This window comes from Nelumbo nucifera, chromosome 5 (genome assembly GCF_055504915.1).
Source record: "Nelumbo nucifera cultivar China Antique chromosome 5, China Antique-T2T, whole genome shotgun sequence".
In the NCBI taxonomy this organism is placed as follows: domain Eukaryota; kingdom Viridiplantae; phylum Streptophyta; class Magnoliopsida; order Proteales; family Nelumbonaceae; genus Nelumbo; species Nelumbo nucifera.
In genome coordinates, this window is record NC_142653.1 from 36,359,071 (window position 1) to 36,384,033 (window position 24,963).

At 42.7% G+C, this 24,963-nt stretch overlaps 2 protein-coding genes across 2 annotated transcripts; both read left to right on the forward strand.

Moving 5' to 3' along the window:
- Positions 1-2,643: 2,643 nt before the first annotated feature.
- On the forward strand, positions 2,644-3,368 carry LOC104606797 (uncharacterized). Its single transcript, XM_010272165.2, has one exon. The coding sequence runs from the start codon at positions 2,697-2,699 to the stop codon at positions 3,366-3,368; it is 672 nt and encodes a 223-aa protein (XP_010270467.1). The 5' UTR covers positions 2,644-2,696.
- A 19,184-nt stretch (positions 3,369-22,552) lies between these two features.
- Positions 22,553-24,931, forward strand: LOC104606767 (thylakoid lumenal protein (Mog1/PsbP/DUF1795-like photosystem II reaction center PsbP family protein)). Its single transcript, XM_010272133.3, has 5 exons — positions 22,553-23,250; positions 23,842-23,945; positions 24,101-24,209; positions 24,432-24,659; positions 24,763-24,931. Exons 1-5 carry the CDS (start codon positions 22,905-22,907, stop codon positions 24,825-24,827), a joined length of 852 nt encoding a protein of 283 aa, XP_010270435.1. The 5' UTR covers positions 22,553-22,904; the 3' UTR covers positions 24,828-24,931.
- Positions 24,932-24,963: the final 32 nt, after the last annotated feature.

The following is a 24,963-nucleotide window of genomic DNA, read 5'->3' on the forward strand; positions in this document are numbered from 1 at the left end:
AATCCTCCTCTTTCTCTATAGGGATGTGCAAAATTTCCTCTTTTTTTAATTTTAAATTGTAATTATTATTATTATTTAGAAAATATCGTTTTTCAGTAAATTAAAACAAATTATAATTGTTTAATGAAATTAATTTTTAATAATTAGTAAAAAAATAATATTAATATTAACTCTCAATAATTTATGATGATTTATTAATTCTCCATAATGGAAATTTCAGTAATTTATTTTTGAAAAATTCTGAAAATTATTATCTTTAATTTCTTAAATTATCTCATTAATAAATGATTATCTTTAATTTCTGAAAATTTCATTAATTTATTTCAGTTGAAAAATATTTAAAGTTTTCAGTAATTAAATTCTGAAAGTTTTAGATAATTAATTCATATAATTTCTGAAAATTCAAAAAATAATTCTTTCAGTAAAAAATAAGGGAAATCATTACAATTTCAGATAATTATTTCATATGATTTTTCAATAATTTCATTTATGTATTTTCCAAAAAAAATATTTATTACAATTTCAGATCATTAGTTATTACTTTTTATTTAAAAAATTACATTTTCAGAAAACTATTTATTAATTTTATTTGAAGAATAATAATGGAAATGTTATGACATTTATGTATTTTTGGAATATTATTGAAAATTTGTACAATTTCCATTGTAAATTATTTAAAATTAGTTTTTTTTGTTTAGTAATTAACAGGAAATTATTACAAGAAATTTATTTTTTGTACAATAATTAATTATTAATAAATTGCTGTAATAATTATTAAGAAATTATTATCATTAGTTCCTGAATTTAAGTAATTGATTTCAGTTAAAAATATTGAAATTTATTAAAATTTCATGTAATTTTTGAAATTTTCATTTATGTATTTTCTTAAAAATATTTATTACAATATCAGATAATTATTTATCACAGTTTCATATAATTTCTGAAATTTTCATTTATGTATTTCCTGAAAATATTTATTACAATTTTAGATAATTATTCATTACTTTTTTATTGATAATAATTATTAATAAATTATTGTCTTTCATCTTTGAAAATTTCAGTTAAAAATATTGAAAATTATTACAGTTTTTGGTAATTACCAAAAAAAATTGTTTATGTATTTTCTGAAAATATTCATTTAATTTCATTAAATTATAAAATGGAAGATATATTACCGTAGATTTTAGAAAAATTGCAACATTTATGTATATATTTGCCATGGTTGCCCCTCTCTCTTCAATGTATACCCTTGAAACAAATTTTCCATGTCTCTAACTCTTAATATATGCTTTTCATTCTTTTTTGGCACAAATTGGACATTAGGTTATTCCGTGCATCTCAGGGGTAGGGTTGTCAATTGGACTGGATTTGGTCCAATCCGATCTAGTCCAATGTGAGCCTATTATAAATGGATCAGGTCCAATCTAATCCAATGAATATTTTGAATCAATTTGGATCGGTCCAATTCAGTGTCTGTGACTGTCCAATCTGTTCAATTTCGTTTTGATTTAGATTGGTTTCAACCCAAACCCAGTTCCCGTTGGTACTAATATATACCAAAGCACATTCAAGCAATATTGACACCAAAGTGGAACATGGACCAACCAACCACCAACAGTAGAAAATAGTAGATCACGTTAGGAAATCTTTCTCTTCAATATATTAAAAACTATATATTTGTGAACCCACTAATCAATATTCGATGGTACAGGCTTCATTACACCACTACCAACTCTTCTTTTTTTCTTCACCGAACACAAAGTCTCTTCTACCCCACTGCTTTGATCGGCTTATTCTCTATGCCTACTGCTGCCCTGTATTTAGAAATGAAAAACAAACAAAAAAAAAAGAAAAAAGAAAAGAAGGAAATAATAAGAATTTATACCTTGGCTCCTGAAATAAAATAATTCACCAAAAAGTCATTCAAAAGCTCTACCTCAACTGCTTAAACTAATTAATGATCAAAATGGTTAAGTGAGCAGGACTCTTTTCCTTAAGAATATATAGCAGCAAACTAAGTAATAAGATCTACATAACTCGGTCCCACCACAACAGATTCTGGCCAGGGTATCACTACACTAACAACATCGAAGGCCAGTCAAGCAGAATGACATTCTGGGGTTAATTACATTGGTTTCAGCTGTAGGCTTTGGTTTTCCCAAAAGGGTTGTTAGTTGTCTAAATCATTAATCACATATTCACATTGATGGTAAAGCCCAGTTGTATAAAATAGACTCCTAAACACAATGAAGTACGTTGATGATGTGACTCAATTGATTCTCCTCAATTTGCATATTTGTACTCAGTAAATCAAGAATTCATGGTTGCTGCTCTGGTGGAGCTGGTCCACAACTAAGGTCATTTACAGGTGATTGGGCCATTTGGACTTTGCTTTGGGGCTAAAAGTCAAAAAGTAGAGGACTGGATATACCAATAAATTAGGCCAAAATTCCTCTAGTCCAACTGTTCTTAGTTCTGAGTCTGCAGTTGATGGGAGACTTTGCTTGGAAACGAAAGTCAGAAAGAAGTGACAGGTAGGATATGTATGAACGTGTCAACCACGCACTTCAACCCTGCCCTGCTGCCTATAAGTATTTGATTTTTGCATGGGAATTCTCATACTGCATTGAGTTCATTCGTAAATCAATTAGTGTTGTTTCTTTGATCAACTGAGCGCCAAAGCTGCATAGGGAAACATGGTAAACACGAAGTTGGTAGTTGTTGTATTGATAGTTTTGCTTAGTGTTGGGCTCTCCTTCGCTGCTAGGTCTCTGATCTCTCGTGATGAAGGAGAAGGAAGAGATGGTGATGGTGGAGACTCGGGGGCGAACTACAGATATGGCCCCGATTACTGTTCGGGCTATGGGTATGGGAGCGGTTCTGGTTATGGTGGGGCAGTAGGAGGAGGATATGGAAGTGGTGGGGGTGGTGGTGGAGGTGGTGGCGGCTCGGGCGATGGAAGTGGTTCTGGTTACGGTTATGGGAGTGGCAGTGGTTCTGGTAACGGTTACGGAGCATTTTTAGGTGGAGGTGGTGGAGGTGGAGGCGGAGGTGGAGGTGGCGGATGGGCGGGGAGTGGTAGTGGTTATGGTTCAGGAAGCGGAAGTGGGTCAGGGTATGGCTATGGAGGAGCCATAGGAGGAGGGGGAGGCGGAGGTGGAGGGGGAGGGGGAGCCGGCAACGGTTTTGGCTATGGTTTTGGTAGTGGTGGTGGCTCAGGGTATGGTTCTGGAGATTTCAATGATGGAGGTTTTGCTGGTGGTGTTGGAGGTGGAGGAGAAGGAGGTGGTGGTGGTAAAGGTGGCGGTGATTCTGGCAGTGGCTCTGGCTATGGCTACGGATCTGGATATGGTGATGGAGGTGGTTGAAGCCCGTAGAGCACTGGTGCTCCATACCACAACTAACAACCTTGATTAAGCTTTCTTTCATTATCGATCAAACGCTTCTGATCAGTCCATGTCACTACTTACTACGTACCCAGCTGTAGTCCTTAGTCATTATATCTTGGCTTCTTTTTTGTGGATGTGTCTGCATGGTTGGAGTGAATAAAACTACTATCAATGAGCCTAAAATGTATGTGCATGGAGGATTATAATTGTAACTTGATCAATAAAACAAATACAAACTCATTTTATCAGTAAAAATAGGAATTCTAGCTGGAATCTGAATGGATGAGAAGAGCTAGAATTGAATTGAGGTTATCTTATATTTATAAATACTGTTTTTACCACCTTTCTCAAGCCAGCACTAGTAGGGTCATGCTCATCGATCAGCCCACTGTAACTGTGTTCTGTGTCCTCAACGGCTGAACGTCCTCTGCTCGATTGTCTGGTTCTCTCCGTTTTACTTTTACGTCAAAATTCTCACTTTAATTAATTAGTATTTAAAAAGAAGAGAACAAGTAAAAACGATAACGAAATCACAAGTACAATCTCTACGGAACGGAATGCAGAAGCACAGCAGAAAGTGAGTCAACTTGCTCGTACATTCACAGTACAAATTAATGAGTATGTGAGAATAGTGTGGGATCCAATTCAGGAGATTACTGTTAAATCACTGTGCAGGGGGATTGATTGGAAACAAATCAGAATTAGGGTGCCTTGAAGAGATGGCATTAATTAACATCTAATAGCAGAATGACAGCAGCAAAGACAGCCATGATATCCATCGTTGTTGGCATACAACAAGGAAGAAAGATTTCCCTACGTACTAAAAGGGACCCGATCCGGTAAGTAAGCACAACATATAAACCACATTCACATTCAGTGAGCATTTTATAAATATTTTGTCTTTAATTTTTTCAAGGGTAGGTTTGGGGTATTTCAAAAAAATTAAAAGCACGTGCTTACTTGGTACTTTTGAAAAATATTTCATCAGCGATACCAGTCATGGTGTTCAGGAAATACCTCATGTGAAGTGTTTTATGACTGTTTTAACTCAAAATATTGCAACGGGTGTATCAATCGATACGTATTGTATTCTATACACCTCTATACTTTATGTTTCGGGGGTCCCACCTATTTTGGGGATAGACGGTTAAACCGATCCCCTGAACCAGTTTGAAAGAAAAAAATATTAAAGAAAGATATGATGAGTTCGAATGAGATATGCACACAACAAATAGCTAGGCTCATTTACCATGGCACACGTTTTATAACGACAAATATGTAGGCTCCAAGCAATGGATCGGTAAAATTATATTGAAACCCATTATGAGATATTAGATAAGGTCTAATATCAGATGGAATAACAATAATGGAAAGCCAACCTACTATCATAGGCTGGCTGGGCTACTTCATTTAAATCAGTGGCTTAGGCAATCCCCATTTACATGATAGGTGCACCAAATACCAATAACAATCACCCAAAAGATAGAGCAAATGCAAAAGATCTTCTCGTGGTAGCATCAACATCTTGGCATCATCAATATTCAAAACCAAAAGGGGAAGGCAGGCTGGGCTTTAGACATTGTTAGGAGATGAATATGGCAACCTAACTCTTTTGGGTCAAAAGCATAAAAGACAAAATATTAGGGCAAAAAGAATATCTTTGAGGCAAAATCACAGTCATATCACTTTTGGTGGTGGAAACAAATTCCTTGGAGTACAGAAGGAATTGGGACAAGATTTATGCTGAAAAAGTGAAGGATGGGCACATTGATAAAAAGCTTTGGGTACCCACAGTTTATATAGTAGCAACAGGCCGCCAATAGGCCCAATACCATGGTGGAAAAGAAAGAGTGTAGTCTTTTCAAAGACCCTAATGGGTCAAGTAGTGAACGATTATTAAGGACACACTTTGAGGAGAATAGCATGGTTCACGTTCTGCATATAATTCTAATTCAAAAGGAAGCACAGGATCACTTACTAAGGGGATAAAACAATTCAAGGAAAAACTTGCCAAAGTCAACCTCATCTGTATTTACTGGGGCAAAATAATTAGAAGAAACTAAAGCAAGTTGAGTGGAGACACAATTGAGGCTGATTCCGGATTGCATTCATAAGTCATAACACTCTTTTGCCACAAGCAATAGAAGAGTGGATACGCCAAAGACAATTACATGGAAGGTAAACCAAAATCTCCGGATTCTTGCACCGGTTATGATCATAATTCATAATTGAAGGCATGATTTTCAAAACCGGACCAGACCATATGGTCGGACCGGAAAAATCAGGAATGGGTCACCTGATTGGTTCCGTTTATCCTAAAACCACTTTTTGGCTAAAAACTATTGATTTGATCAGTGAACTGCTGATTTAGGCGGTCGAACAGTTAACCCTGATAACGATTTTTTACCTTTTTTATTTTTTATTTTTCTATCTGAGCAGGTTGTCCATTCGAACTGGACCATCAAACCGTTCGACCCAAGAACCGAACCCAAAAATAGTTCCCTGTCCAGTCCAATTTTAAAAACCTTGATTGAAGGTTCCAGCTAGCCTGCTGGTCAAGTCTTTGGTTGGTTGTAGTTGAGACCTGGGACTTGGGATTGAGTCCACCCGGGTTGGCAGGGCCACTAGGGTGGTCTAGGTGTTTGGAAGAAAGATTAAGGCCCTATTGTGCATCCCATTACCCAAAAAAAATTGATCATTATTAGGCTTAATTGGATTGCATGCAACAAAAAGGAAGAGGGGATAGGCACTGCATTAGGATCTCTTAAAAGTCAAACAAATCTATGAATACTCTGTATGCATCCACAATTAGCTACACATTTGGAATATCTTTCCATGAATTTAAGATATATGTACACGAAATATTCGTAATGCAAATTATCCAAAAGTTACAAACTTTATATTTTTTGGGGGCAAATTTCTTAAGCTACCCTTATGGTTTAGCTAATTGACTAAGTATACCCCTATTGTTTGATTATTGTATAACACTACTAATGATGCGCAATCCGGCCGGTCTTAGCTGTCAATGACCTTGCCTCTGAACTGAGTAGCAGGGAACCTGAAACGGAGAAGATGAGGAAGCTCCGGGGGGAACCCGGTGTAAAGGCTCCAAAGCTCAAGTTAGAATCCTTCAAAGGCAAGATAAAACTAGATAGCGCGAAGTTTGCATACCCTGTTCTCGGGGGGTAGAGAGCCTTTTATAACCACCTCGCACACTCACTCCTAGGCTTCTGTCAGGTCGGGTATGATTACTTCCGTGCATTTGCCAGTTCGGGTGTCATCACCTCTGCTGGGGCAGAACCGCCACTGCTCTTTTTGTCGGAGCCGTCTCTGTAACTGGAGATGGCGGTGGCAGGTGGCCGTTGAAGTGCGGCTGTCAAGCGTCAGATCCCAAGTCAGTCAGGTGCACCGCCCCTGGATACGGACTCCTTCGGTGTCAGGTACGGTGTGGTTTGTCTAGTTCGGTGTTCTAGAGGCGAAGTGCTGGAGCGGTGTGCGAGGCGAAGTCCTGAGTTCGGATGGGGGAGTGTCTCGAACTGCCATGAGGCGGGCCAGTTCGGGTCACTGCTTTGTGTGGCTCGGGGCCAAAGGGAGAGTTCGGGCTCCTCATAGGGAGTTCGAGCTCTTAGTAGGGAGTTCGAGCTCTTAGTAGGGAGGTCGGGCTCCTCGTAGGGAGTTCGGGCTCCTCGAAGGGAGTTCGGTCTCCTCGAGGGGAGTTCGGACTGCTGGTTTCTTCCATTTGGTGTTTGCACCCTGGGTACGCTGCTTTAAGTGCCGAGCTACTTGTTTTTTGCCATGTGGCGTGATTGCGAGGTCGGGCCAAATCTTCCTTCATCAATTACCCCCCACTCCTCGCACTAAGGGTCTTGCCCTAGCGCAGGGAGTTCGCAAGGTGTTAGGTAGATTTGCCCTGTACTTTGAATCTTGGTTCTGACGATGCGAGGTGCGTTGTCAGGGTTCCTTGGGTTTCTTCGAGCGTCCAAAAGGCAGGAAGCCTGCCAGCCTGCCTAAACGCTGATAGATGTGGCGGTGCGCGCTTTATTTCGAAATTTCAAAAAAGCGTGCCACTTGGGAGGTGCTATACCAGGCGTCTTTTCAAATTTGAAAAAACATGCCGCTGCCGCTTTTATTGAGGAGACGTGCGCTGGCGTTCCGTCAGTTTCAAAAAGACATGCGTCGGCGCTCTGTCAGTTTCAGAAAGACGTGTGCCAATCACGCCTCGGTCTCAGGGGATGTGTGGTTAGTGCGGCTGTGGGCCATCAGATTGGCTTTGATCTAAGCCGTCGCCTTTCGGTCACTATGAGTATAAATAGCGGGGTGGGACCCCAGTTGCTATCACTTCTGTATTTCTCTCGAGCTCGCGTCCGAGTTTCAGCTCGCATCCAGTTCACGTCCAAGTTTTTTCAGTTCGCGTTCAAGGTCTTCTATTCGTCCGAGCTCTTGTGGTCTACAGCCTTTTTCCGGGTGAGTACTTTCCAGGATCCCATCTCACTCCCCGATGTCTAGCTTGGATAGCTCAGATAGTCCTTCCAGCGGGTCTGATGCAGGTTCTACGAACCGAGTTGCATCCCCTGATAGCCCTAGCGAGCCGGAGGTAGAGCTCGAGGAAGAGTTCGAACTCGTAGGCCGAGGCGCTTCGGGTAGTTTGGCGTCCACCTCTTGTCGGGGTCGGATGTTAGACAAGTTTGGTCCTTCGACCATGACGCCCGAGGGGCTCCAATCCCTCATTACCTACTATAACTTGCCGGGGGAGTACGGTTATTTCATACCTTGGGAACACCGTCCTGATGAGATTGTGATATTCCGGGAGCAGCTCACCGCGGGGCTGCGATTGCCTTTCCATCCCCTCCTTGTCGAAGTCTTGAACCACTTCGGCGTAACGGTCGGCCAGCTTCACCCGAACTCCATTCGAAACTTGGTGGGGACAATCTCCTTATTTTGCGAAGAGAGCTTTCCTTTGGACTTGGAGATTTTTTCTTCAATCTTGCTGCTTAAGAAGCAAGCGGGTCCCCTCCCCGGGCGTAGGCAGGCATACTACCTGTCTCCTCGCCCGGGCTTTAAGCTTTTACATGAACTCCCCAACAAGGTCACAGCATGGAAGTGGGACTATTTCAGGGTGCGAAGTGTGCTGGGGTGGCCGTTTCAAACCGGGTGGGGGATGGCCGCTCCTGACTCCGAGGTCACGCTTGACAAAGAGGCGGCGAAGGGCCTCCGGCAATGGGCGCGGCTTAGGATGAAGTGTCAACAGTATTTGACGGACGCCAAACTCATTGCAGCCGGCCTGAGCTCGGGTAGGTTCTTCACTTAGAGATTCTGTTTTGCTGTCTTTCTTGCATTTTACTGATGGTGAACTTCTTTTCGCAAGTGTGATGGATTCTCGAGGGACCCGGGGTGGGCACTTGTTCCAAGGCATGAAGAGAAGAAAGCGGGTTGCCAAGCGAACTCGTACCGAGATGCCCCGGGATAAGGAGCCCGAGGTGTCGAACTATCCGCCAGAAGATCTGCCCAGGGAGCCCGAGATGGTTCCTCCAATGCAGGAGCCGGCAGGGGGCCCTTATGCTGAGACTACTTACACAGGGGCTCCTACATACTCCGGTGCTCCTGCTTACTCCAGGTTTGCTCATACGCAAGCTAGGCCCTCGGGCTCGGGGACCCCAGGGGATTTCAAGAGTGTGCTGTCGCCGACCCATGCTCTTCAAAAGAGTAAGGAGGCTATTTTCCCCGAGGAGGTCACGGCATGGACTGATCTCCCTCTGTATCAAGCGGCCTGTCGTGCCGTTACCCATGCCATGGTGGTAAGTGTTCTCCCTTTTTTAGAGCTCTTTGGCTTTCGTTTTGTTGGTTCTTTTGATCACTCGGTTCCTTTTGGTAGGTGAATTCTTCTATTCACGCCTTGGCGGCTCAGGTGGAGAGGAGCTCGAAACAGGCGCGAGCTGCCGAAGAGGCTCGTCGCGATGCCGAGGAGGCTGCACGTGCTGCCGAGGAGGCTGCTCATTTTCCACGGATCAGGCAGGAGAGGTCTCAGAGAGATGCCGAGGCCATGGGAGTGGTGGTGAAGCACATGGCGGACTTGAGGCTAGATCTGCAGCATCAGGTCGAGTACCTTCAGGAGGACATCAGGGAGAGGACGCAGATCTTTTCTCAAGGTATCGAAGATGCCAAGAAGAAGGTTGTCGATGAGTACATTGCTTCGCCGGGCTTTGATGATCTGATGGTGGATTCATACAGGAGGGGTTTTAAACTAAGCCGGTGGATGATCCGGAATACGTACCCCGAGCTCGATATTAGCGCCATATCCACTTCACGCATAACTCTGGAGATGGCCAATGCTGCTGACGGTGAGCCAGACTCCGAGGGCGAGGTGGGGCCTTCGGGTATTGTTGAAGTGCCTTCTGATAATGAAGAAATAGCTCCAGGCTTGTAAATTTTTTTTTTTTAAATGTACTACCTTACTTTTGAAATGGAATGACTTTTGGTTAAGTGTTGATTGTTCTTTCTCCCGAACTGAGCATATTTGTCGAACTAATCATACATCCGATCTGTTTCCTGTCCGGGCTACCACACTCGCGCAGCCTGTTTTGGTGGTGATTTTATCCACTTTGCTTGTGGTCTATAGGTAGTATCGCCTTATGTTGACGATGTTCCATGCTCGGGGTACTTGCTTACCCTCTAAGGTTTCGAGCTCGTATGCCCCCCCGAGTGCTTTCTTTACTCTGTAGGGTCCTTCCCAATTTGGTCTGAGTTTTCCCACGCCGGGTTCGAGTACCATGATCTTACGGAGAACCAGGTCGCCGACGCGGAAGCTCCTCTTCTTTACTCTGGCGTTATAGTACCGAGCTACCTTTTGCCGGTAGGCCGCAGTTCGGATGTGCGCGAGGTCTCTTACCTCATCCAGTAGGTCGAGGTTAGTGCGTAACTCGTCTCCGTTTGTCTGCTCGTTGTATGCTTCTAGTCGCAATGTAGGAACTTCGATTTCCGCCGAGATTACCGCTTCAGTGTCGTAGGTGAGGTTAAAGGGGGTCTCTCCCGTAGCGGTTTTTTCCATGGTTCGGTGAGCCCACAGGACACTTGGTAGCTCGTCCGCCCACAACCCTTTAGCTCGATCTAGTTGTACTTTCAATCCGCGGAGGATGGCTCTGTTCATTACTTTTGTCTGACCGTTTGCCTATGGGTGTGCGACCGACGTGAAGTTCTGACGAATTCCCATACTTTGGCACCATTCTTGGAATTTGATATCCTCGAACTGTTTGCCGTTGTCGGAGATCAGTACCCGAGGTAGCCCGAAGCGACATACTATGTTCTTTCAAAAGAAGTTCAGTATGTTTCAGGCTGTAACTGTTACCAGAGGTTCAGCTTCTATCCACTTTGTGAAGTAATCTACTGCCACCACTAGGAACTTTCTCCCACCTGTTGCTAGCGGGAATGGGCCCAGAAGGTCGATGCCCCATTGTGCAAAGGGCCATGGACTGGTGAGGTACTTGAGGTCGGCAGCAGGCTGATGGTGGATATTGGCATGCTTCTAACACTTGTCACATTTTTTGACGAGCTCGATGGCCTCTGCCTTCATCGTTGGCCAGTAGTATCCTTGTCAAAGTGCTTTTTGAGCGAGGGCTCTGCCCCCCAGGTGTCCGCCGCACAAGCCTTCATGAGTGTCGCAGAGTACGAGCTCGGCTTCGGCAGGTCACAACCAACGCAGGTAGGGGAGCGTGTAGAATCGTCGATACAACCGTTCGTCTATTATGACGTATTTGGCTGCCTAGCGCTGCACCCTCCTAGCTGCATTGCGGTCCGCAGGGAGGGTTCCATCTAGCAGGAAGCTCGCGAGTGGGTCGATCCATCTCGGCTCTGCTTCAAGGACGGGAGCGACCTCTTCTGCCCCATCGAGAATGCTGGGCCGAGGTAAGTCCTCTATGTACACAGTTCTCATGGCGTTGTGACTCGTGCTGTCTAGCCGGGATAGGGCGTCGGCTTCAATGTTCTATGACCTCGGGATTTGCCTGATGAAGTGTGACTGGAAGTTGAGCAGAGCCTCCTTTACTTTTGCCAAGTATGCAATCATAGTGAGCTCGCGTGCTTCGTACTCGCCTGCAACTTGGTTGACCACGAGCTGGGAATCACTGCAGATAACTACGTGCTTTGCTCCGACCTTGTGTGCTAGGTTCAGCCCGGCTAACAGTGCCTCGTACTCCGCCTTGTTATTGGATGCTGCGAACTCAAAGCGTAGTGCGTATTCCAATTTTGTTCCGCTCGGGCCGCGTAGCACTATTCCAGCCCCACTGCCCTGGTGGTTCGAGGAGCCATCTACGTGAAGGATCCAGGGCTCCTCATCCCAGCTTGCGTTTGATCTGACCAGAAGAGATGCTACACTGGCTGCTACTTTACGGGGTTCGGACTCTATTGGCTTGGGAGCTCCGAGCTCGCCCGAACTGGGGATCTCGGGCTTGACCGGCTCAGGGGCTTCGAGGCTAAACGTGCACTCGGCGATAAAATCTGCCAAGGCTTAGGCCTTAATAGCAGTTCTTGGCTTGTACTGGAGGTCGTACTCGCTGAGTTCGATGACCCATTTCGTTAGTCGACCGGAAACCTCGGGTTTAAGTAAAACTTGCCTCAGAGGTTTGTCAGTCAGGACGATGACGGTGTAAGCCTAGAAGTACGGGCGGAGTTTCCGAGCTGCTATCACCAGTGTGTATGCTAGCTTTTCTATCTGCGGGTACCTTGTCTCTACTCCCTGCAAAATTTTACTAACATAGTAGATCGGTCGCTAGACCCGGTCTGCTTCTTTTATTAGTAACTGACCACCTCGTCGCTTGCCGAGAGATACAGTTCTAAGACCTCGCCCTCCTCGGGCCGGGCTAAGGTTGGCACACTAGCGAGGTAACTTTTTAGCTCATCAAACGCGAGCTGGCAGTCTTGGGTCCATTCAAACCCTTTGCCTTTGATTGCTTTGAAGAAAGGTAGGCAGCGGTCTGCTGATTTGGACATGAAGCGGCTTAGAGCGGCTATGCGGCCGTTTAGCCTTTGAACTTCTTTTACTTTCCGGGGTGGTCTCATGTCTATGATGGCTTTTATCTTGTCCGGGTTGGCCTCAATACCGCGCTAGTTGACAATGTACCCTAGGAACTTGTCTGAGGTGACGCCGAAGACACATTTGTTAGGGTTCAACTTCATGCTAAATTGACGCAGGATTTGGAAGATAGAATCTAAGTCTTGTATTAATTCCTGTGAAAACTGTGTCTTGATGACCATGTCGTCTACATAACATTCTATCTTTGTGCCAATCAAGGGCCGAAACAGCCTATTTACAAGTCTTTGGAAGGTTACCCCGGCATTTTTTAATCCAAAGGGCATGACCTTGTAGCAGTACAGGCCGAACTCGGTTATGAAGCTAGTTTTTTCCTCATCGGACTGGTCCATCCTGATTTGGTTGTAGCCCGAGTAGGCGTCCAGGAAGCTTAGCAACTCATGTCCCGAGGTCACGTCCACTAGGCGGTCAATTCTGGGGAGGGGGAAGCAATCTTTCGGGCAATCTCGGTTCAGGTCGGTGTAGTCGACGCAGATGCGCCACTTGCCGTTTGCCTTTTTCACCAGCACTGGGTTGGCCACCCAGCTCGGGTAATGGACTTCCCTTATGAAGTCTGCTGCAAGGAGCTTCTCGACCTCCTTGTCAACCGCCCTCCAGCGCTCTGGGGCTAAGTTGCGTTTCTTCTGTCTAACGGGTCTGACTACAGGGTCAATATTAAGTTTGTGAGTTATCAGGTCGGGGCTAATACCGGGCATGTCGGCAGCAGACCAGGCAAAAATATCTAAATTTTGAAGTAAAAAACTCACCAGTTCGGTTCATAGGGGTTCCTCGACGGAAGCACCGATCTGTAGTGTGCGAGCTGGGTCTGTAGCCGAAGTCGGGACTGCGACTGTTTCCTCTGTGGGCGAAGCTCGTTCCTCACCTTGCTCCGCAAGCCGCTCCAGTTCAAGGTCGTCGGCCACCTTGGTTTTTCCCTTCAGGGCGGCAACATAACACTTGCGGGACTCGAGCTGGTCGCCCCACGCTACCCCCACACCGAAGTCTGTAGGGAACTTCATGGCCAAATAGTAGGTGGAGACCACCACCCGCAGGATATGCGTGATTGGCCGCCCTATTATAGCATTGTATGGGGAGGGGGTCGCAACCACCAGGAAATCATGGTTGAGTCTGACCGCACAAGGCCATGTGCCGACTTCCACAGGTACTGTTATTTTTCCGAGAGGCCAGACTTCCTCTCCGCTGAAACCCACCAGAGGAGTGTTCGCGGGGTTCAGCTCGCTCCTCTGTAACTGTAGCTGGTCAAATGCTGATTTGAAGAGGATGTCCGCTGAACTGCCCGAATCTACGAGTACGCGTCTAACCTCGAAGTCGTTGATCCTTAGTTTAATGACAAGCGCGTCATCGTGGGGGTAGTGGACCCCTCGCGCGTCGTCTTCCGTGAAGAAGATTGGTTCTTCGGTCTTCGGTCTTTTTGGGGGGTTCCGTTCCTCGAGGGCCGCTTCGCGAACTGAAGTCCGGGCTGCTGCCGAGGTACACCCTGCTACCTCCGAACCTCCCACAATTACATGGATGGTTCCCCAAGCTGGCATCTCTTCCGGAGGCTGTCGCTGCAACGGTTCGGCAGGTCTGCTGCTAGATTCGGGGGCATCCTTTTCGTGCTCCCCTTGCTGACCTGCCTTATTGTTATTATTGTTATGCTGTACAAAATTTCTTAAGTATCCGTGATGGATGAGTCCATCTATCTCGTCTTGGAGATTATTACACTGCTCGGTACTATGACCGTGGTCTCTATGGAATCTACAATACAATTTCTTATTTCTCTCGTTCGAATTTCCCTTTAGGCAAGGTGGTCACTTTACGAATGGGGCGCCCTTGATCGTCATTAAGATCTCGGTCCGCCTCGTGTTTAACGGCATGTAATCCGTCTGAACTGCTAGGGGAGCTCGGAACGACTGGTTCGGCTTCGGCTCCCGGGCCGGGTTTTTTCTGTCGACTGGGTTGGAGGGCTCGCCTTCCCTCTTTCTTTTCTCGTTCATGCTTTCAGTTCGTTGGTTGATTTCTTCCTCTGTCCTCATGAACTGGGCCCAGCACTTTATCGACCCGGGGGCCAGGTTCTTGTACCAAGTGCGGGCTACCCCCCCTGAAGGTGGTGGTGAAGGCCATGCACATGCACGATTCACTGGCCCTAGCGAGGTGCATTCGGGACTGGAAAGCGTCAACGTGGTTGTTGGGGTTGAAGGACCCGTCATACTTGTCCAAAGGTGGGAGCTTGAAATCTCTGGGCGAGGGGACCGCCAGGAGTTCTGATGCGAGGGGGGAAGGAACTGAGAGAATCGAGGCAGCTCCTACCTCATCCAAGCTCGTCTCTTCCTTGCCTCTGAGCTCTGACAGGACACAGGTGGCAGTTAGGCGACTTCGTCGGCACCTTCATTGTTGAGTGGGCCTGGTACTGGCGCTGCTAGCCTCCGTGTTGCCGAGCTCAATGGGCCCGGAATGCTGGTAGTCTGCTGCCAGGGCACCGAATCGGTTTTCCGTGAGCGGGAACTCGAGCTTGGAGCGCCAAGGTGCCGATCTTGCGGGCGAGGTTCCTGACCCGCCTGCGAGCTGCGAGGCGGGGATGATTTTTTTCTCTCTTCGGCCTGGGAACGAGGCCTGGCTGTTAGGGGGGTTCTGGGGCCGGGAGGCCTTTCCCTGGTGGGGGCGTCCATCCTGTGGGGAGGCCTTAACCAGCCTCGGAGCAGGGTGCCGAGGTGGAAGTAGTGGTTGGTTCAGCGGCAATTGGGGGAACTGTTGTTGATAGTGATATTGGGAGATGTTGTGCAGTACTTGGTGCTGATGAAGCTGGTGTTGCTGGAACTGTTGCATTTGGGCTTGCATTGCCCGCATGCACTGCATCAGGTCGTCCAACCGGTTTTGGCTGGCTGCCAGGGGAACGACAGTTGGTTCAGTAAAGGTTGTCTCAATAGGGGGAGGAAAGCTCATGGTAGGAAGGTTTATGGGCGCCACTGCTTGTGGCGCATTCAAGCTGGGAATCCCATCCACCGAAAGGGGGATGGTGAACTGTCCAACAGACATCGCGGGGACTTGAAGTTGTTCCCCGGTGGTGTTTGTCTCCATGCCACGTTCGGCGTTGCTGGAAGAAGCCATGAGTGTTGAATTTTTTGAAGAAAAGAGGTTATGAGAGTTTGGAGGGAGGCTTTTTTAAGCGATTCCCACAGACGGTGCCAATTGATGATGCACAATCCGGCCGGTCTTAGCTGTCAACGACCTTGCCTCTGAACTGAGTAGCAGGGAACCTGAAACGGAGAAGATGAGGAAGCTCCGGGGGGAACCCGGTGTAAAGGCTCTGAAGCTCAAGTTAGAATCCTTCAAAGGCAAGATAAAACCAGATAGCGCGAAGTTTGCATACCCTGTTCTCGGGAGGTAGATAGCCTTTTATAACCACCTCGTGCACTCACTCCTAGGCTTCTATCAGGTCGGGTATGATTACTTCCGTGCTTCTACCAGTTCGGGTGTCATCACCTCTGCTGGGGCAGAACCGCCACTACTCTTTTTGTCGGAGCCGTCTCTATAACTGGAGATGGCGGTGGCAGGTGATGGTGGCAAGTGGCCATTGAAGTGCGGCTGTCAAGCGTCAGATCCCAAGTCAGTCAGGTGTGCCGCCCCTGGATACGGACTCCTTCGGTGTTAGGTACGGTGTGGTTTGTCTAGTTTGGTGTTCTGGAGGCGAAGTGCTGGAGCGGTGTGCGAGGCGAAGTCTTGAGTTCGGATGGGGGAGTATCCCGAACTGCCATGAGGCGGGCCAGTTCGGGTCACTGCTTTGTGTGGCTCGGGGCCAAAGGGAGAGTTCGGGCTCCTCGTAGGGAGTTCGAGCTCTTAGTAGGGAGTTCGAGCTCTTAGTAGGGAGGTCGGGCTCCTCGTAGGGAGTTCGGGCCCCTCGAAGGGAGTTTGGTCTCCTCGAGGGGAGTTCGAACTACTGGTTTCTTCCCTTTGGTGTTTGCACCCTAGGTACGCTGCTTTGAGTGCCGAGCTACTTGTTTTTTGCCACGTGGCGTGATTGTGAGGTCGGGCCAAATCTTCCTTCATCAACTACCCCTACTGTTTCTGACAATTGACTACATGACACTCCTTCAATATTCTGCCAAAATCCGTACACACGTGACACTATGTGACATTTAAATTTATTTTAAAAACCTAATATTACCCTCATACCCTTCCTCTCGGCCGGCTGGTCCAGCACCCCCTTCCTCCTCCGACCTCTCTCTTCCATCTTTCATTCTCTTTTTTCCTTTTCTCCTTCTTCTCCTTCTAAAACAAGACACCATCCTCCGACCACTCTTCCCTCTATTTGTTTGTGTAGGATAGAAGAACAACAGCTCTCATAGCATCCATAGCGGATGGAGTCATCAGAGAGATCGTCAACAACAGAGAAGAAATCGTGAAGACCATGTCCGAGTTGGAAAAATCCTCTCTCGCTAAGATATTCTCTCGGCCCTCTTTCCTTTTCTTCATCTTTGTAAACCCTAGATGAGAACACTTCTCTTCTCCATGATCTTAACCCCATATCTTTAAAACCCTAAATCTCTTCCTCATTGTTCATTTTACTCTTTTCTCACCATCTCTCTCTCTCTCTCTCTCTAAGAGAAAAAAGTTGAGAGTAGTAGAGAGAGAGGTCCTTGATTGAACTGGTTTGATTTGGGGAGAGATGTGTTAGATTAGGGTTTAGGTAGGGGAAATGGGACTCTACACTTCAAAACCCTCCCCAAGACTTGATCTTTACGCCAACAGAGAAGAGGAGCAATTGCAAGAAAACCCAAGACTTTTGAGAAGTCTGTTAATGGGGGTAATGATAAAGCAGAGGCAAAAGTAGCAAGCAGAGCTCTAATTTGTAGAAAGTAGAAAGCAGCAAGCATTGCCACCAACAACAACGGCAATAGCAAAAAGCCAAGGCATAAGTAGGAAAAAATCTCCTTTTTTCCCTTTTTACGGCTCAAGTCTTGCTCATTATTTGCTCTCTAAGAAATCTCTGATACCGAGCTCTAATTCTACGCCAAGGAGGTTCTTTAAGAAGCTTTTTCCACCACCATCTCCCTCCAAGCATATCCGGGTAGTGTTGGCTCTTCTTCAAGAGCCTCCCCTCCTTAGACCTCTCCATTTTTGTTTCTGCAACCTTTGATCCTCTTGAGCAGGATTTGAAAGGGTTAGAGAACAAAGTGTGTTGGCAGAGAGAGAGAGAGAGAGAATTGTTTTCAAAGGGATTTAATGGAAGGGTAAAATTGAGATTTCATCCCTTTCATCAATATTTAACGACGATGGTAATGGTAGGGGTAGCATTAGACAATAGCCAAACAATAAGGGTATACTTAATCAACTAACTAAACCATAAGGGAAGTTTAAGAAATTTGCCCCTTTTTTACTTCGATTGGTAGAGTTCACATCTACTACCCACAAGATCCCAGTGCGGATGTAGCCTGTAGTGTCTTGTGAGTGCATGTGGATAGTAATTTTGTGAGTAGCTAATCCAAGCTCTGATTGGTAAGAGATCGGATATGCTCCCAACAAAAATTTGTCCCAACATTATCTGTGTTCACACTTCACACATCTTAGACATGATGGGTCTCCATCTTTTGGTGAGTCTCAATCTTATAGTGAGATATGAGGACACAAATTATGTTGGGAGCAGATCCGAATTCCATAAGTAGTGTTTACATAAATCTGAATCCAATGCAAACACAAGCGTGTAAACTTTGGTTAAGTGACCAACCACAAGTGAATACGCCATATTCCATCCAAATGGACATGTAACACATTTGGACCACACTTATAAATTACACCAGTGTATTCACTCAGTGAATATTGGTCATATAACCAAATCTGCAGACTTGTATTCACAGCAGATCCAATACGTTATTAATATTACCTAGTGTTGATCCCAGTTTTCTTTGAAATCATTTTAGTTTATGCGTCTGATTGTCTGAACGAGTGTTTCCTCATCTCCACCAATGAGATAGTCCCAGGTCCCACATCAAAGGTGCTCTACCTCACATCAAGAAAACACAACCCTGAGTTCCTTCAAAACTCAAAGTCTAACCTTGTTGTATTGCTCTAACTTTGATGTGGGATCATTTTATTCGTTGGATGGTAGGAAAAAATATTCATACATATTCTCTATATTAGTATTTGTGTACATGCTTTGCACGTGACAAATTTTATAATGATGATAGTATATTTCAAATTTTTCTACAATTTTTTTATATTTTTATGTCTATAAAATTATTCTTATTTGTCACACTTATTATAGTTCATTAATATAGAAATATACCTGGATGTTTTTTACATAATTTATATATTTTTTGTATACTTTTATGTTTTTATCTTTTTAAAATAAAGCTTTATTATCTATTATAACTTCACAAGTTGATACATTTGACCTAAAATGATGTATGGATCTACCATCAAATAGGAAAACAATCTCACTTTTTCATTAATTTTGAATTTAGTATTTTATTTATATCATCAATAAAAAGTTAAAAACAATTATTATTTATCGTATCTAAGTTTTAATATGATTAATATGAAATATTAGAGATGTGACCAAATGTTTTTCTATAGAGTTTCTATTTTTTTATATTTTTTGTATTTTTATCTTTTTTTTGTATTTTTATTGTTTAATTATGAAGTCAATGATTGACACATATCATCCAAAAGGTTGAATTGTTAACTTGTCACCAAGAAAACAGTTTCATTTTTAGGTTGGTTTTAAATTTTATATTTTATTTCCAACACCAATAAAACAATTATTATTTATCACACTTGTTTTTTTTAATATGATTAATATAAAATATTAGATAGGTGTCTAAATGTTATTTACAAAATTTTGCATCATTACATAATGATTTTGTGTTTTTTATATTTTTCCATTTTTATTTAATTATGATATTAAAGGTTGGCATATTTAATTAAAAACATTGAATTGTTGACTCACCACCACAAGAATAATTTTTACCTTTGGATTGCTTTCCAACATGAATAAAAATAATTATTATTTGTCATACTTATTTTTGTTTCAATATGAATAATATATGCATACATATATATACATACACACACACATGTGTGTGTGTCCAATTTTTCTACATTTGTTATTTGTCTATATTTTAAAAGTTTTTATTTAATTATGACATCATGGATTAGCCTACTTTACTTAGATGGTTGAATTGCTTACTCACCACCACGATGGAAAAATAGTTCCATTTTTTGTGTAAATTTAAAAAACATGTATTTATATCGTTAAAAGCATTGGATGTAGATCTAATTGATAAAATTTATATTTTTATTTTGTGAAAACAATATCTTAAATATAGGATTCAATAAAGGAATGGGAGTTAATAATACAATTTAATCAAAGGTAATTGAATGAGAAGAAATTTAGTGTAGTTCAAATTACATTTTGTACCCTCACAATTAGAGAGAAATTAAATTAAAAAATAAGGGCATTCTAGTAAAAAGTTCCACACCATTATTCACACTTTTAATAATAGTATAAAAACATTAAATGAATATGTAAAATAACATTTTTTTGACTTATATATATATATATATATATATATATATATATATATATATATATATATATATATATTTGACTGTGATCAAATGATTGGAATCGACTCTGCTTCGGGTCTTAAGATGAAGAGGTAAAGGGTGTTGGTTTTCAGTGATCAGGGTGTTGTTGGGTTTGGATTTTTGGGCTCTATATACCTAAGATGCCAAATCTGATGATCCCGATCTGGGGTTTAGGATCAAAATGATCCTGATCGGATGACCAGAATCAGTTTTGGTTTCAAGTCTTAAGACAAAGGGATAAAGTGTCAGATTTGGATTTTTTGGACACTACATAGCTATGGTTTTAGATTTATCATTTGATGTGAAATGATGTTCAAGATCAAAATAACTCTTATCGAACAATTGAAATCGGTTAAGGCTTCGGGTCTTAAGATGAAGGGATAATTGGTGTTGGATTATGGTATCTTGGTGGCATTGGATTTGTATTTTTGGGCTCCATGTACCTATGGTCTTAGATTTATGATTTGACATGAAATGAGGTTCAAGATCAAAATGACTCCAATCGGATGATTGGAATCGATTTTGGCTTCGAGTCTTAGGATGAAGGGGTAAACAGTATCGGATTCGGGTGATCTTGGTGTCATTGGATTTGGATTTTTTGGATTTACGTACCTATGGTTTTTATTTCTGATTTGACGTGAAATGATGTTTAGGATAAAAATGACTCTAATCGGACAATCGGAATCGACTCTAGCTTCAGGTCGTAAGATGGAGGTAAATGGTGTTGGATTTCATTGATCTAGGTGTCGTTGGTTTGGGATTTTTAGGCTCTATGTCAGATTTCTGATTTGACATGAGTTGAGGTTCAATATCAAAATGATCTTGATTGGATGATCAAAATCAATTTCGAATTCGGGTCTTAGGATGAAGGGGTAAACAGTGTCAGATTAGGGTGATCTTTGTGTCGTTGGATTTGGATTTATGGGATCTACGTACCTATGGTTTTAGATTTCTAATTTGACATGAAATGAGGTTTATGATCAAAATGACTCTAATCAGACGATCAAAATCAGTTCCGACTTTGGGTCTTAGAATGAAAGGGTAAATAGTGTTGGATTGGAGTGATCGTGGTGTCTTGGGATTTGTATTTTTTGGCTCTACATACTTATGGTCTTGGATTTATGAGGCTCTAACTTTTGTAAAATTCTAAGAATGTCCCTAGGTCAGTTGAGATGTTAGATAAAGCATGCTTGAAACTCGAAGTGTTCCTGAAAGACTGAATGGCACAAAAATAGCATGTCTAATTTATGTTTTATTTAGTTTTAAATTTTTATTCATAAAAAGTATTAAAAATTGCAATTTGAGACAAAAAAAGGGGATTTGGCAAAAATAATGGGATATTGAACATTGGGATGCATGGATATTAAAAAGTTACCAAAATAAATAAAAAAAAATCACAACAATCGGACATCCAAATGCAGAGTTAGGCCTCCCAAAGTTTGCTTACATGGTTAGTATGCAACCCGTATTGGGTTGAGTGTGTCCATTGTCCAACCGTCTGGATTGGATGGTTTTTTATCAAATCAATGATTTTTAACCTCTCTTCAGGTTTTACTCAAACCGGACCTTGAATCTTGATTAGATGACGATTTGAGCAGTTTAATCGGTTAGTCAAAGATGAGTTAAAAATATTGGCCATCACTACTCAAACAAGCCATGATGAAAAGGGTTAACAACTCAGTGTTACCTCTCTTCCGCTCTTATTACTTTTTCCTTCAAACCCCTCTTGTTGAAGCCAACTTTCCTATAAAATTCATTGTTTGCAGTAATGCATAAAATTTCATCTGAAAACTCGAAGCTAGACGATTCAATTTCATGGAAATTCAGAGGATGATGACTTGTATCTTGTTCCATCACATTGACTATAGGAGTCGATCATCTGAGGAGAATAAGTAAACCAACTGTCCCCATGACCCATTTCCACAATCGTTTATGAAAGGCTTAGACTCGAAAGCATCCAAAACTGTTCAATATCCACTTGTTATTATTTCCAGTTGATACAAATACGCACTTGGAAACCCAAAATTCAAAACTATGTTCCATGTGTATTGCAATGGGGAATTAAGTATTTCTTCATAGGTTTCATATGCTAAACAACCAGTCTCAATTGATCATATCAGTTATAAAGAAGAAAGTAACGTCAGTTATATTTATTAATTGACTGTTTTGGGGCAAAACGGAAAGCCAGTTATATTCATTCTTTAATTGTGTCAATTAGTGTATAATATTTTATCAAATTATAGTTACATGTATGCCTCTAAAGCCTTCTTAAAATATAGGGCTAAAGCTGTCCAATAAAATTTCTAGAAGCCAGCACCTCGCCATTCGCATAGATATTATAGATGATTAGCCGAAGAAAACTCATTCCCATTTCATAGAGGACACGTGGCAATTGTAAACAAGTTTTGTGTGCCCAAAAACATTAGGGTCCAAATCGTTGTGAACTTGTGCGCCACCAATAAACCTTTTTTCCACAGCCCGCTAATAAAACCTGAGAATCACCATTTCCCACAAAGAGAATTAGAGAAATATGTGGATCACATGCCAGGATTGAACAGTCCGGGCCCATAGCTGCAGTCAGAATTTGTGGTCAGATTTCATATCTTAGATTGCTATCTCATCTGTGGTACAGGCAGTGGGCACCTCGTCCACAAGCATAGAATCATCATCGACAGATCATCCTCCGGGACCTCCATTCCACACGGCTACACCCTACACCATTCCAAACCATCCTGGAGACAGAGCTACTTCTTCGCCATTAACTTCTGCTCTCGATTTTCTAAAACGAAATAGAAAACCCAATTTTGCTGTAGTATCTGTTATCGAATTCTCTAAAATTCTAGTACAGCAGAAATAGATTCTAAGAAATGGGCACAACCCTGTTTATGAACTGCTGGTTTTCCTTGGGGAGTCGCAACCAGGCTTACCAATTTCTACAATCTAGACAGATTCTGTCTCACCATGTTTCTGTTCAATCTTCACTAGAGAAAAGGTGCTCAACAACAAAAGCTACCAGAGGTTCAAGAGAAAATGGCTTTGATGATGATGATACTGATAAACTGTCCAGGTTTCTGACAAGAAGGTGGGCTATGGTTTCTGGGGTCTCATTGGTTTCGGCTGCAGTTTTGGGTTTTCCAAGAGAGGGGTTAGCAGTGGTGAAACAGAACCTTCTTGCTGGAAGGATCCCTGGATTATCTGAGCCTGATGAACAAGGTTAGTTTTTCAAGTTAATTGCTTCCCTTTTTTTGTTTTAATTTCATCTCTTTCTCTTCTTGGGTTGTCCGAATCTAATATCAAAATGGAATATTGTGATAAATAGATAGAAAAGTCACAGAAGCTAATCTCTGGTTGTTATGTAAAAAGAAGGAAAAAAATGATTCCGACAGCAGCTGCAGTTGTAGTATACCGATCAATTTGAGGGAATGAACATAAAAAACAAGGGAGGAGAGAAAAAGGGAGCTCAATGTGCTCTTTATCAAATTAGCACCTGCTATGCCATGAATATTAACACGAATACAGAGTTCCAGTCTTCAGATTCTCAGTTTTAACCCAAATAATTTAAGTAAAACTAAGGAATCGAGCTACCTAAGAACCATGTACAGAAATTTGTATCTTGTCCATACGAATTGAAAATCTGCTCCTTTTTGTATCCAAGTCCAAGCTATTGCCATAAACTTGCCTTGATGAAAGGCTACAAGAAATAATTCATTTGTGTTTTTTCTTTCTATTCTTTGTAAGACATTGTTTCCTCTATTTTCCAAAGCATTAGACCATTTTTCATATGAAATGAAATTGCTCAGACAGGTTGGAGGACATATCGCAGACCAGATGAAAAGTCTGGAGGGCATGGTGTCGGATGGAGTCCAATAATCCCATATGCATTTTCGGTCCCAAAAGACTGGGAAGAGGTAATTAACTGCTTCATTGGACAGAAGACTCAAAACTTATCTTTAGAACTAATACTCAAAACCATTAGATTGGACTGAGTTATCCTCCTTTAAATTCCTGAAGAGACAGATCTTGCTTGATGTCTCTGATGTAGCAAAACTGCTATGAACTGCAGGTTCCTGTTTCAATTGCAGATCTTGGTGGCACGGAAATTGATTTGAGATTTGCTAGCACTCAGGAAGGGCGCTTGTTCGTCATTGTTGCACCTGTTCTCAGATTTGCAGGTAATGAGTTCAAGATTTTCCCTTTTTTTTTTGCTGAAAATTAAAAGATGCCTGTTCAGGTACTTCCATGGTTTGCATAGTTAACAAGTTTGTTAAGAGCTTGAAGAATCTGTTCAGCTTGATCATAGTCAAGTTAATTTTTCCAACTAATCTTTTCAAGAACTTCGTTCCATTCATTGCTAGTTTGTGTTGATGATATTCTTGGGACTGTCTCTGGTACAGACCTTGGTGGAGATGCTACAATTGAACAAATTGGCCCACCTGAAAAAGTGATCAATGCATTTGGACCAGAAGTGATCGGGGAAAATGTTGAAGGCAAAGTTTTAACTATGGAAGTAGCAGAACACTCCGGGAGGACATACTACCAATATGAGTTGGAGCCACCTCATGCTCTCATCACTGCAACTGCCGCCGGCAATCGGCTGTACTTGTTCAGTGTGACTGCCAATGGTATAATTGTTTATCCTTCTGCAACATTTCTTTCCACATGAAAATGAAAACCATTAGCTATGGCAATGTGCTGAAAATATTTTATTTATATGTATTCTTGCAGGTCTTCAGTGGAAGAGGCATTATAAGGATTTGAAACGGATTGCTGAATCCTTCCGTGTTGTCTAAACTCATGAGTGGAAATTATAAAAATTCTTTGTAGAAAAATATGGTGTATGAAATACTTGTTTCTTTCCATACTGAAAAATTTACAGAATTTGATACACAGAATGAATTTACAGGTGTACAAGAACATCTTTTTGAA